This window comes from Bombus vosnesenskii, unplaced genomic scaffold (assembly GCF_011952255.1).
Source record: "Bombus vosnesenskii isolate JDL3184/JDL3185 unplaced genomic scaffold, Bvos_JDL3184-5_v1.1 scf7180000014674, whole genome shotgun sequence".
In the NCBI taxonomy this organism is placed as follows: Eukaryota; Metazoa; Arthropoda; class Insecta; order Hymenoptera; family Apidae; genus Bombus; species Bombus vosnesenskii.
In genome coordinates this window covers 1-13,696 of record NW_022883586.1, presented here as the reverse complement: position 1 = coordinate 13,696, position 13,696 = coordinate 1, and the positions used below count along the sequence as shown (strand labels likewise).

At 51.2% G+C, this 13,696-nt stretch overlaps 1 protein-coding gene across 1 annotated transcript; it reads left to right on the top strand.

Annotated features, from left to right (window-relative positions):
• Positions 1-9,589: 9,589 nt before the first annotated feature.
• On the top strand, positions 9,590-12,921 carry LOC117240485 (the record flags this gene model as incomplete). The annotated part of the gene is made up of 3 exons (XM_033506507.1): positions 9,590-11,152; positions 11,219-11,704; positions 11,780-12,921. Coding segments are annotated over exons 1-3 (3,191 nt in total), but the record flags the coding sequence as incomplete, so codon positions are not given.
• Positions 12,922-13,696: the final 775 nt, after the last annotated feature.

Sequence of the window (13,696 nt, the reverse complement as noted above, 5' to 3'; positions counted from 1 at the left end):
AATTAGTTTAAATACATACACTTGAGAATATATTCGTGTTATTTATAAGCATGCATGTTAACATTCCGTATGAATATTTGCAAATGGCAAATATATACACGAATATACTTGTTTGACATAAATATACTTGTTCTTAAGCAATGAATTAATCGTGACAATATTAAGTCACATTCGTTTATTTCACTTTAGCTAGAATTTAAAATACGAGTTAAAATTCATTTTTTCCCGTACAAGAATATGTGAAATTTTACGTGCAAGAAGACACTTCGCGACAGGCAGATTTTTGAATCAAAGCAATAATTTTGAACACTGCTTCTGCACTTTCGAGTATATGCTTTGATAAAGAGATCGCCTGAGATTATTTCTTTCTTAGTAATATATTTGAAGTCAATTATTCCATTTGATCGAGTCACAGTCTTTTTCAATTAACGCTACCTTTATGCAATATTAAAATTTTGTTCTGATTTATTAAATTAATAAAGTAGAGTTACTTGATTACTATTAAATTAATAAAGTAAATTTAATCAGATACAAAGTAGTAAAATATAAAATCAAAGAACGTTAGTCCGTTAAATAAAAATTACACAAACTAATCATCTTTTTAGATCAGGATTTTCAGGTTTAACCCTTTCCGTGCCCATTGTCAGAATCTCATTCACGTGCCCAGGTGCTACTTGAATGGGAGAGAGACATTGGGCACGATGATCTAGAATTAAGTAATGTAATAATTTGTCAGCGACTGACGATGTGTTCGTGTATCGTGCACGACGTATTTTCCACATTATGTGTGTGTGTTGTTAGGCCGTGGAACTGCGTCGCTTTTTCTCATTCGTTAAAACTTCAAATATTAAAAATGTCGAGACATATATCGATTCAATTTACGTCTCGATAGAATCACAATTTGTGGTAATACCGTCCACGCGATTAAGTGTAACCACGCTTTTAATATTGCCGTCAATTACAATTATAATTCCAAGTTTACTTACATTTATTTTAACGATATCATTTCCTCAGACGTGTTCTATCGCGTCTTACGCAATGGTCACTAGCCTTCGTCAGTCGATTTCAGGAAAACGGTACGTACCTTAGAGTGTGCATGATGTGTGTTAAGCTCGGGTGTCGGAGGCGTCCCGGGACGTCCTCTCTAGTGTAGGACCTTTGCGCCCGAGCGTTTGTGTGAGAACCGTGGAGCGAGTGTGTTGGTGTGCCTGTTTTGCACATATTTTCAAATATAGCGCTAGGTAGGATAGGTAGTATACTTTCTGGTATGTCTGTTAATTATAAGTAGGTAGGGCCGGGCAGGTTGGCACAGTCTCTGGTCGGGTAGGCGCGTTTTCGTGTAGCCAACCTGTTTCTGGACATATTTGGAAAATCGACGGTGAAACTGGCACGAGTAGAGCATGCACTCGTCTCTGGTTTTGCCTTTCGATTTTTCGAATTTCGCGGTCGCGGTCGCGAGTGGGCTCGAAACGAACGTATATTGCTCGAGCACGCACATGCGAGTGGGCAACGATCACTGCTGTGATCGTTGGTCAGTCCATGTGCACTTCAATCAGCTTCCGCGGTTTATATTTTTATTTTACCTTGGTAAGTTTTTTTTTTGTTTGCGATTTAGAAGTCTCGAGCTTAGATTTAAGTTTCAGCGGGCATTGCGCCCGAAGAAAGAAGGGGCTATAAGCCGAAGAGGCCCGGCAAACTGCCACTCAAGAGGGCAACTACTAATGGCTCCCCATCCTCTGGGTCATCCAGAGCATGGGAAGTCATTATTGTTACTACTTTGTCACTATGCTCGATTTTAGTACTTGTAGTAGTAGTAGTAGCAGTAGTAGTAGTAGTAGTTTGCTTTTTTGACCGATGTATATATCGGTCCATCGTCCCATTGGGCAAATCGCGATTTTTCTTATTAGTGTTGCGACAAATTAATTATGGGTTGTATTAGAGTTGCCAAATAACATCGCGGCTTTTAATTAGTGTGGCGAGAAAATGATTACGGTTTGAATTAGAGTTGCGATAAAATGATAATCGCGTTTGCTTTAGAGTTGCGAATTACGATATCGCGATTGTCTTTTGCAATTTTTATTATGAATTTTTATAATTTCTTATAGAACTATACGTATCAGAATTTATCTTGTTTTCTATTGTTTGAAATTGCATTATAAAAATGTTAGTTTTCAATTAATTTGTTAGTATTGCAAGTAGCAATACCAGAATATTTGAAGTAGCTTTTTCATATAGTAAATAGTAATTTTCATTCAATTCACTGTAAAAATTAGCGTTGCGATAATGAATGATCGCGTTTTGTTAAGTAGAGTTGCGTTTACAAAATGCCCAAACCCTCCGACTGCATTTGTCGGACACTGTTCCTGGATCGCACGTACAGCTACAAGAACTGTACAAGTGTGATCGTTCGTCGGCAACCTCCTAAATGGTTGCACTGCGATATATCGGCCCTCCACTCGCGATTTTTCTTATTAGTGTCGCGACAGATTAATTACGGGTTGAGTTAGAGTTGCGAAATAACATCGCGGCTTTCTATTAGTGTCGCGAGAGAATGGTTACGGTTTGAATTAGAGTCGCGATAAAATGATAATCGCGTTTGCTTTAGAGTTGCGAATTACGATATCGCGATTGTCCTTTGCAATTTTTATTATGAATTTTTATAATTTCTTATAGAACTATACGTATCAGAATTTATCTTGTTTTCTATTGTTTGAAATTACATTATAAAAATGTTAGTTTTCGATTAATTTATTAGTATTGCAAGTAGCAATACCAGAATATTTGAAGTAGCTTTTTCATATAGTAAATAGTAATTTTTATTAAATTCACTACAAGAGTTAGCGTTGCGATATTGTTCCATCGCGAGTTCTGCTTATTTTTCCTTTTAGCGTTGCGATAATAAATGATCGCGTTTTGTTAAGTAGTGTTGCATTCACAAACTGCCCTAACCCCCCGACTGCAATTGTCGGACACTGTTCCTGGATCACACGTTCAGCTGCAAGAGCTGTGCAAGTGTGATCGTTCATCAGCAACCTCTTAAATGGTTGCACTTCGATCTCTCGCTATTAGTGTTGCGCATTGCTAAAATACGAGTGCGTAGATTTATACTTATTAGTGTTGCGTATCAAATATCGGGAATTTTCAGGCTTAATTTTTTTTTTTAATGGTAGATTATTGATATTGCAGATATAACGAAGCACTCATCGCGGTTTGATTTTGACAATTTTCTGCTTCATAAATATTAGTAGTAAATTAGTGTTGCGAAATAAGAATATTCAGTTCCACTCTCAGCGTGTTGATCGGGTTTATATAGAGTGGAATACGATTGAATTTTAGTAGCCCTTCTGGCTACTGCTTTGTTTCCTTTTCAGCGCCCCTTATTACCACGTTTATTACTGAAAATACTGCTATAAGACATATTTCTTTGTCAGCGTTAACGTTACCATAACTGCTAAAATACAGAAATTTATTACGAATGTATATTATATATAGATTTACATATTTGAAACTGTGAGCGATTTCATGCGCAACAAAGTATTATAATGAAATATCTTAAAGTTGCTATGAAGGCTTCAAATATTTTTTAAAATTTAATTCATTGCAATTGGAATTTCCGCTGGTGATTGTTCGTTCTTAGAACCATAACTTTTAACATTTCTTCGACCGCGATATTTTCAATCTTTTAACATTAATGTAGAATTTTATAAATATTCGAATTTCATAGTGAATTTTTAATTCAGATTAAATTCAATTACTTAAAATTCCTGTTTTCAACGTAACCCTAGTTTCGATTAAAAAGATACAAATGATCCTCTATATTTGCTAAAATTTAATCAATAGTAATTTGATCTATAATTAACCATTATTAGTAGTTTATTTTTCATGTATAAAATGTTCTCGTTTTACAAAAATACCTGTTTCTTCCATATACCACACCAAGTAAACGAGTTTGCTTCAAATTTATCAATTAGCAGAAAGTAGATTTCAATTACATATATGAACATTTCATAGCATATTAAATATGTATGCTAGATACCCAAATGATTTTTCTTCCATTGTCTGATTGTTCAGGCTTCTTCCCGTTTCCCCATTTTTAAAAGAAGCATATTGCGGTAACGTTGGAGTATATAACTTTTCGATATTTTCATAAGTTTAGTACAATGAGTCGTATGTCTCTTCTGCAAGACTCTAAATTGTATATGCAGTGTCAATAGTTTCATTTCCATTCTTTCGTTCCAAGTTAGACAAATGTATCTTTGATACAGAATGTTGCCAGTATGGTACCGAATTATTGTACAATGTTTGTGCTGATAGATGTAATCGTTTTCGCAGATTAATCAGTTGATTAACGTTTGGAAAACCACAACATCCATAAATACAAGCATTGCACAATAATTCAATACCAAGCTAAGAACCACGCTAATACAGTCCAGTTTGGATTACGAAAAGCCACGAAGAGAATTTTGGATAATTTAAACTGGACTGCAACGTGGGACGCCGTTGGACGCCGTTGGACACCGTTGGACGCCGTGGGATACCATCGGTCCAGTTTGGGTCTCCAAAAGCCTCCAACAGAATTTTGGATGATCTAGACTGGACTGCAACGTGGGACACCGTGGGATAACGTCGGTCCAGTTTGGGTCTCCAAAAGCCTCCAACAGAATTTTGGATGATCTAGACTGGACTGCAAGGTGGGACACCGTGGGATACCGTCGGTCCAGTTTGGGTCTCCAAAAGCCTCCAACAGAATTTTGGATGATCTAGACTGGACTGCAACGTGGGACACCGTGGGATACCGTCGGTCCAGTCTGGGTCTCCAAAAGCCACCAACAGAATTTTGGATGATCTAGACTGGACTGCAACGTGGGACATCGCTGGACAGCGTTGGACACCGTTGGACGTCGTTGGACATCGCTGGACACCGTTGGACACCGTGGGACACCGTTGGACGCCGTGGGACATCGTGGGACACCGTGGGACACCGTGGGATACCGTCAGTCCAGTTTGGATCTCCAAATGCCGCCAAAAGAATTTTGGATGATCTAGACTGGACTGCACCGTGGGACATCGTGGGATACCGTCGGTCCAGTTTGGGTCTCCAAAAGCCTCCAACAGAATTTTGGATGATCTAGACTGGACTGCAACGTGGGACACCGTGGGATATCGTCGGTTCAGTTTGGGTCTCCAAAAGCCTCCAACAGAATTTTGGATGATCTAGACTGGACTGCAACGTGGGACATCGTGGGATACCGTCGGTCCAGTTTGGGTCTCCAAAAGCCTCCAACAGAATTTTGGATGATCTAGACTGGACTGCAACGAGGGACATCGTGGGATACCGTCGGTCCAGTTTGGGTCTCCAAAAGCCTCCAACAGAATTTTGGATGATCTAGACTGGACTGCAACGTGGGACACCGTGGGATACCGTCGGTCCAGTTTGGGTCCTCAAAAGCCTCCAACAGAATTTTGGATGATCTAGACTGGACTGCAACGTGGGACACCGTGGGATACCGTCGGTCCAGTTTGGGCCTCCAAAAGCCTCCAACAGAATTTTGGATGATCTAGACTGGACTGCAACGTGGGACATCGTTGGACACCGTTGGACGTCGTGGGACACCGTTGGACACCGTTGGACGTCGTTGGACGTCGTTGGACGTCGTTGGACGTCGTTGGACGTCGTTGGACGTCGTTGGACGTCGTTGGACGTCGTTGGACGTTGTTGGACGTCGTTGGACGTCGTTGGACGTCGTTGGACGTCGTTGGACGTCGTTGGACGCCGTTGGACAACGTTGGACACCGTTGGACACCGTTGGACACCGTTGGACACCGTTGGACACCGTTGGACACCGTTGGACACCGTTGGACACCGTTGGACACCGTTGGACACCGTTGGACACCGTTGGACACCGTTGGACACCGTTGGACAACGTTGGACATCGTGGGACATCGTGGGATGCGTGCTTCTTAGTCTTAATTAATCGTAAGGTAGATACCTATGTTAAGTGCATTGTGAGCTCATTCTGTACAGCGACATTTATCCACCTTAGAACGAAAAAAGGAAAGATCTCGTCTCCCTTCACTCGCTTACCACACAGTACTTATTGTACTCGCGATTTATCGGTTCGCGATCACTCAGTTCTTTCAAACCGTAGCGTGACGTACTCGCTCGCGCGTATTCCGCGTACGTGCGGGTCAACGTGCACTGGACAACTCTTTGGATTCGTAAGTCGCCCCAAGGACACCTCTGTCTGGGTGACTGCTCGACGACTGCTCGACGTTCGCATCGGATCGCGGGAGTTGTCGTCGCGCCGGTGATGCTAGCGAATCTGTTGGGGATTCAGTCGTGGATCTGCAGTCCTGTCCGATTGGTACTTTGGTACTCGGTCAGGGACCTGCAATTTCACGTCCTCCGTAATTCTGTTCGGGCCCGCGGGAGTGGACCCCACTGTTCAGTTGAGGTCAATGCCTTCGTAATCCTGTTCAGCGGTCCCTCCCCGTGAGTGGACCCCACTGTTCAGTTGAGGCCTCTTGCCTTCGTAATCCTGTTCAGCGGTCCATCCCCGGGTTCCACATGTTCAGTTGGAGTGTGTTAAGTTGCTGGCCTATGTGCTGGATCCACGGCTGAATTACCCGTGGATCACTAGCATCACCGGTCGGCGCCATCGACCGCGACTCGTGTAAGTTTCGAACGGCGAAACAGGAATCGAGTTACGGTCAATTCTTGGGCTTTCCGCTGAACCTCGGGGTTATCTCGTGCACGGGGGTACGTCGCGTAGGTTTGTGAGTTCTTTCGAGAGATCGCGATCTCGTTCGTTTCGGGCGCGCCGCGATTTTTTCCTTTGTCATCTGATTCATCGGGCATTTTCTTGTTTTCCCATTTTTAAGGGAAACTTATTGAGATCACGTTAGAGTTTATAACTAGTTATAACTAGTTTAGTACAGCGACTCGTATGTCCCTTCTGCGAAAGACGAAATGGTATATACAGTGTCAGTAGCTACGTTTTCTTCCTTTCATTCCAAGTTAGATAAATGTTTGATACCGAATGATGCCAGTAGGGATGCGAATTATTGTACGATATTTGTACTGATCGATGTAATCGTTGTGTGGGAGATGGATGTTGCGTTACGTAGGCTTCGTTCTACGTTTGTAAAGATTCATGTAAGCGCTGCGTTGGAGATATGTGTTTCGCAGTTAGGCTACGAAACAACTATTTCCATACGCAGGCCCATGGTTAAGTAGAGTCAGAACTCGACATTCTGCCAACAGGTTGAATGTCGAAATCGAATGTGTAGTGTTACATAACCCATGGGCGGGTCTCGTGCGTAGTCACCTCCTCGTGGTGAGACCTGGTAATTGGCATCCTTTTCCAAAAATTAATCATTTGATTAATATTTGGAAAACGATGCCAAGCTAAGAACTACGCAACAGTCCAGTTTGGATCACCAAAAGCCTCTAAGAGAATTTTGGATGATCTAGACTGGATTGCACCGTGGGACACCGTGGGATACCGTCGGTCCAGTTTGGGTCTCCAAAAGCCTCCAACAGTATTTTGGATTATCTAGACTGGACTGCAACGTGGCACATCGTTGGACGTCGTTGGACAACATTGGACACCGTTGGACAACGTTAGACACCGTTGGACAACGTTGGACGCCGGGGTGGTGCGATCGAGGCTCCTGTACGGTGCTCCGATCTGGGCGGCGAGCCTGTTGGCCAATCGTCGCAGTCTCCGGCTGGTCAGGAGACTGCATCGTACGGTGGCCCTTGGGACGGTGAGGGCGTATCGCACAGTCTCGGCTACGGCGGCGTCCTTGCTCGCGGGGTTCCCCCCGTTCGAGTTGGAGGCCCTACGGTCTCGGGAGATCTATCGACAGACGCGAGCACCATCGGGCGGGGTGGACGAGGCGGCACGCGATGACGCTGTGGTGCGGGCTCGACGAATTCTATTGGATTCGTGGCGGGCCAGTCTCGCAACGGGAACCGGCGCGCCCGGCCTCCGGGTCGTCGAGGCCGTTCTACCAAACTGGAACGATTGGTTGGACGGCGGTGCGCCCCCCCTGACCTATAGGGTAACGCAGGTACTTACCGGGCATGGATGCTTCGGTGAATACCTGCACAGGATAGGACGGGAGGCGACCGCGCGTTGCCAGCATTGCAACGAGGGCGTGGACTCGGCGCAACACACGTTGGAGCACTGTCCGGCGTGGGCGTTGCCTCGCCGCGCCCTCGTTGCTGAGATAGGAGGAGACCTCTCCCCGCCGCCGGCGGTGTTCGGTGCGCTGCTGGCGAACGAGAGGAGTCGGAAGGCGGTCACCACATTCTGCGAGCAGGTGATGCTGCGGAAGGAGGCGGCGGAGCGCGAGAGAGAACGGGATTCCCATCCCGAAAGGATAGGCGGACGGCGGCGGGGTGGGGGGCGTGGGCACGCCACTTCCAGGCGAGCTCGGACCGCTTCGCCGTCAGGTGGGTCTTAGGCGTCGGCCGCTTCGGCGCCACGGTGCCGCTAAATCGCCTGGTCGGGGAACCAGGAGGTCTTGCACGGCGGCCCGTCGGGGGTGGCGCGATGCGCGGTGGCCGCCGCCGGTACGAATCCGGCACTACCCAGCGCCCTCTCCCCGGAGGGCGCGGGGCGCCTATGAATGTTTTCTCCACGAAAAAAAAAAAAAAGGTTGGGGTTAAGTTGTCAGCGTCCGCTTAGCCGCGGTGGAAACGTTAGTTTCCCACCGATCACATGGGTTAAGCAACGGTCCCCGCGGCACGGACAAGGATGGGTGAACGTTCAGCGGGCGCTGACGAAGAGGAAGGAGGCGCACAAAAGCCTTTTTTCTGGGACTCTCCAAGGAGCACGAGGCAGGCAGAAGCCCCCGGGACACAGGACTACCCTGGGGAAATCCGGCGGCACCGTCGCGGCCGCCGTAGGAGCACGTGGAAACCAGGAAGAGGCGTCAGGGTGGGGTCCCCAGGAGGACGCGGTAGGAGCGAGGCGCTAGGGGGTGTGGTCCCCCCTAGCGGTCCAAGAAGAGCAGGATGCCTCCCTTCGATGAGAAGGAGAGATAGACGCCCGGGGGTGACCGGTAGTAATTCGGAAGAGATCCCGGGTGCATCTCGACTCAGGCGTCAGGACAGGCCACCGTGGAGTTTTAGTCGGTAAGAGTCCGACACTACCCGAATAGCGGGTGTCCATGAGGATTTCTTTCTCCACGATAAAAAAAAAAAAAAAAAAAGGTTGGGGTTAGGTTGGGGTTAGGTTGGGGTTAGGTTAGGTTGGGGTTAGGTTAGGTTGGGGTTGGGGAGCACAAGGCGGGCATGGGTTCCCGGGGCATAGGACCATGCCCTGGGAAACCCCGATGGATCTGATGTTCTCTTACAGTCGGGTGGCGGCCGATCGGTGCCCTCGGCACCCGTCGGTTCGCCGATCCGGTGCGGAGAACTTCGGAGAAGTTGGTGGGCCCATGCCTGTCAAGACCACTCACCTCACCTTCTCGCGGGGCTCCCTGACGCCCTGCACCGGCTTCGACCGGAGCAGGGCGCGAAAGAGTGAGTGGCACCAGGACGGAGACTTCGACGACGACCTCGGCGAAACAAACGAATATGGTTATGGAGAACTTAAAGGACAAAGTTTACGGTGCAGGGGAGGGATACCCCAGTACCGGCGCAGTCGCGGGTAGTGAAGTGGGCCCCGCTGCGTCGATATCTCGCGACCACGGCCGTTCGAGGGTGGACCGCCAGGCCCCCGGACGCGTTTCCACGACTGGCGATGGAACAACAGGAGAGAGGAGGAGGATAACGACGGGAGGACATCCAGAGGACGACAAGACGGAGACCGCGGTGGAGCCTCCGAGGAAGGCGACGAGACGTTCGCTGAGAACCGCGAACGGGTCCGAGTACGTTTTTCTCGCGCCGGCCACGATGGACGACGGTACGTCACCGGTGGCGGGGGGATCGAGGGGGCGGGCGAGGTCCGACGACGAGGAGTCGGTCGCCTCGGTCGCCTCGCGTTCGTCGCTGCCTTCGACGGCGTCCAGGGGTAAGAGGAAAAGAACAACAGCCTCAACGACACCGGAGGTGTCCGAAGAATTGGAGCTGCAGATGAGGACGAGCTCTCCGGCGGAAATCAGCGCGGGCATGACGATGCACGTGTCTGAAATAATGTACGTCGCGACGACCTCGTCGAACCTGAAGGGGACTTACATCAGATCCCTCAAGAACGCGGCGAGCTATATCACCGCCGCCTGGAACAAGGAATCCGCGAGGAGGGAGAGGCCAGCGCGTGGCACCGACGACGTGGACGCGAGGCTGTCCGTGCTGGAGGGGGAGAACGCAGCCCTCCGCCAGGAATTGAGGAGACTGGCCGCTCGCATCAACGAGTGCCCGCGATGCTCCGACGCGGCTCCCGAATACGCCCGCCCCCCGTGGGAAGGCGGAAACGACAGGACGCGTCTGGAGGCCCTGGAAAGAGCGGTCCGAGAACTGGGACCCTCCATCCTCAGGACCATCGAAGAACGATTCGGGGACGCACGATGGCAACGCACCCCCGAAGCACGACCCAGCGGGGACCGCCCCGTCGACCCTCCCGCCGCCCAACTGACGCCGCCCCGAAGGGAACAGGAGGACGGCGGATGGGAGCTGGTGGAGACGACGAAGAAAAGGAGGAGAAACAGGAAGAAGGCGAGCGGGGCGAAGGCAGCCGCCGCCGGAGGAGAGACGGCGAGGAAAGGACCGACCGCGCCACCACCGACGCGGGTACGGCAGCAGCAGCAGCAACCCCTGCCCTGCAGGACGACGGGAGCACCGAAGGCGAGCGCCCCCGCGACGCAGAGAGGACCACCGCGGACACCCAAGGTGGTCACGCCCCCTCGCGCACCGCGAACATCCGCGGTGACCCTGACGTTGAACGAGGGGGCGAGGATGTCGTACGCCGACGTCCTGGAAGCGGCAAGAACGAGGATCCCGCTATCGGAGCTCGGCGCGGAGCGCCTCGAGATGAAGAAGGCGATGACGGGCGCCATCATAATACAAGTCCCCGGAGACAAGGACAGGGGAAAGGCGACGCTACTGGCGACGCGGCTGGCCGAGACGCTGGACCCGACGGCGGTGAGAATCGCCACACCGACCAGGATGGCGGAGCTACGCGTGACCGGGATAGACATCTCGGTCAAGAAGGAGGAGCTGCGAAGAGCACTGGCCTCGGCGGCGGGATGCGGCAGCGCGGAGGTGCAGGTGGGAGAGATCGGCGCCACCAGGGGCGGCCTCGGATCGGCATGGGTCAGGTGTCCGGCGGCAGGAGCCCGCAAGCTGGCCCAGGCGGAGAAGATAGCCCTGGGCTGGTCAACGGCGAGGATAAGGGCCATGCCGAAGCGGCCGTTGCAGTGTTTCAGGTGCCTGGAACTGGGGCACGTGCGCGCCACTTGCGTATCCGGAGAAGACCGAGGGCACCTGTGCTACAGGTGCGGCGGGAGCGGACACCGCGCCAGAGAGTGTCCCGCCTCCGCTCCCAAGTGTCCGCTGTGCGAGTCGCTCGGGGCGCCCGCGAATCACAGGATGGGTGGAGAGGCCTGCAACCCGCCGAAGGTCAAGAGGAGGAGACCGATCCGCCAACCGGCAGCGGCAGCAGCAGCAGCAGCAGCCGCCGCGGTAGGGACACCGGGAAGCGCCGCCGCACCACCACCAGCAGCAGCGGCGGATGGCCGGGAGGAGGCCATGGAGGTGACGGCATAGTTCAAGCGCCTGCTGCAATGCAATCTCGGTAGGTCGAGAAGAGCGCAAGATCTGCTCGTCCAGACCATCCGGGAGAACGAGGTGGCCCTAGCGGCGGTGGCGGAACCGCATCGTATACCCGACTCGCCCAACTGGGTCGGGGACCTGGACGGATCCGCGGGGATAACGTGGACGTCGGCGTCGTGCGTCCCGCTGGACCGTGGCAGCGGCTTCGTCGCGGTCGAGTGGCTAGGAGCGGCGGTGGTGGCGGTGTACGTCTCTCCGAACGTCGACCTGGACGCGTACGGGGAGTTTCTGGACCGAGTCGGCGAGTGCATCCGAGGATGCCACCCCCGCCAGGTGCTCGTCATGGGGGACTTCAACGCCCACTCGACGCAGTGGGGAAACCCCAGGACCAACTCCCGAGGAAGGATGCTCACCGACTGGGCAGCGGGTCTGGGGCTCCTGCTGGCGAACAGGGGCTCGGCGAGCACCTGCGTGGCGTGGAGAGGATCCTCGGTGGTGGACATCACGTGGGCTACCCCGGAGCTGCTCAGGCGAATCCGCGACTGGAGAGTGGCCGAGGGGGTGGAAACGCTGTCCGACCACCTCTACATTCTGATGGAGGTGACCCCGGGGACCGAGGAGGACGACGCCGGGAGGAGACGACGACGACCGGGAGAGAACCGTCGCCGCCCGCCGCCGCCGCGATGGCGCCTGAAGGAGATGGACAAGGAGATGCTGCGGGCGGCCACGATCGTGTCCGCCTGGAGCTGGGACGCCCGACGGACGGCCGAGCAGGGAGGCATCGACGAGGAGGCGGGGGAGCTCCGAAGATACATGACCGCGGCGTGCGACGCCTCGATGCCGCGCTCCGTCCCGGGGGGTGGACGAGACCGGGGAACGTACTGGTGGACCCCGGAGATCGCCGAGATGCGAGAGGATTGCGTTCGGGCCCGCAGAAGATTCCTAAGGGCCCGCCGTCGCAGACTGACGCGCGACGAGGAGGAGATCTCCCGCCGCTACGAGGAGTACAGAGAGGCGAGACGGACTCTTCAGCGGGAGATCAAGGCCGCGAAATCTCGGTGCTGGACGGAGCTGATCGAGGAGGTCGAATCCGACCCGTGGGGACGGCCGTACAAAGTAGTCACCAAGAAGCTACGACCTTCGGCGCCCCCGCTGACCTCGGACATGGATCCGGCGTTGTTGGACAACGTCATCGGGACGTTGTTCCCGCTGGAAGACACGGACGCGAGCCAACCGGCGCCACCCTCCCCCTCCGTCGACGACGACGACGAGGAGGCGGCGACGACGACCGTGTCGTGTAAAATTAAGGTAAAAATAAGGAACTTGTTAATTTCCGAAAAGGAGATTAAGTTCTTTTTATTTTTTTACTCAATTTATACAATTTTTTCGGTTCGCGATGATACACTTTCAATACTTGGATTAGTTAAGAATTTTTTTATTAGACTGACTGGATGATTTTGAAGGGAGCATTTATATTCTTCCATTCGTTGGAGTGGGAGAAGGTTTTGTTTATACTTAGTGTAAAATTCGGAGAACGGCTGGAGTGATCGAATGCCGCTCAGGCGGCTGAGAACGGGTGCTGACCGGACGGTCACACGCGATAAGGCGTTCGGAATTTCGGTTTGTTATATACAGTTGCTCGAATTTCGTCTGTGACCTTCCCCCCTTCTTAGATTGAACTTGATCCCTCAAGTTTTCTTCAGAAGATTTTTGTGGAATCGGACTTGACGTGGCTTGAAAATTACAGCTGATTCCTCCTCTTCATCTGAGTGGTATGTGTTGGTTGGAATATAGATGTTGGGTGTTGAGCCCAGGGTGAGTGCTACTGGTGGGGCTGTCGCATTGTGGCTGTTGATTACAGTTTCATTTCGGCAGCAAAATAAATTGATACATAATTTGTTCGGTATACATTTCCTGATGCATTTGAATACCCCTATTTTGTTTAATCCATATATACCTGGTATGCCTAATGCT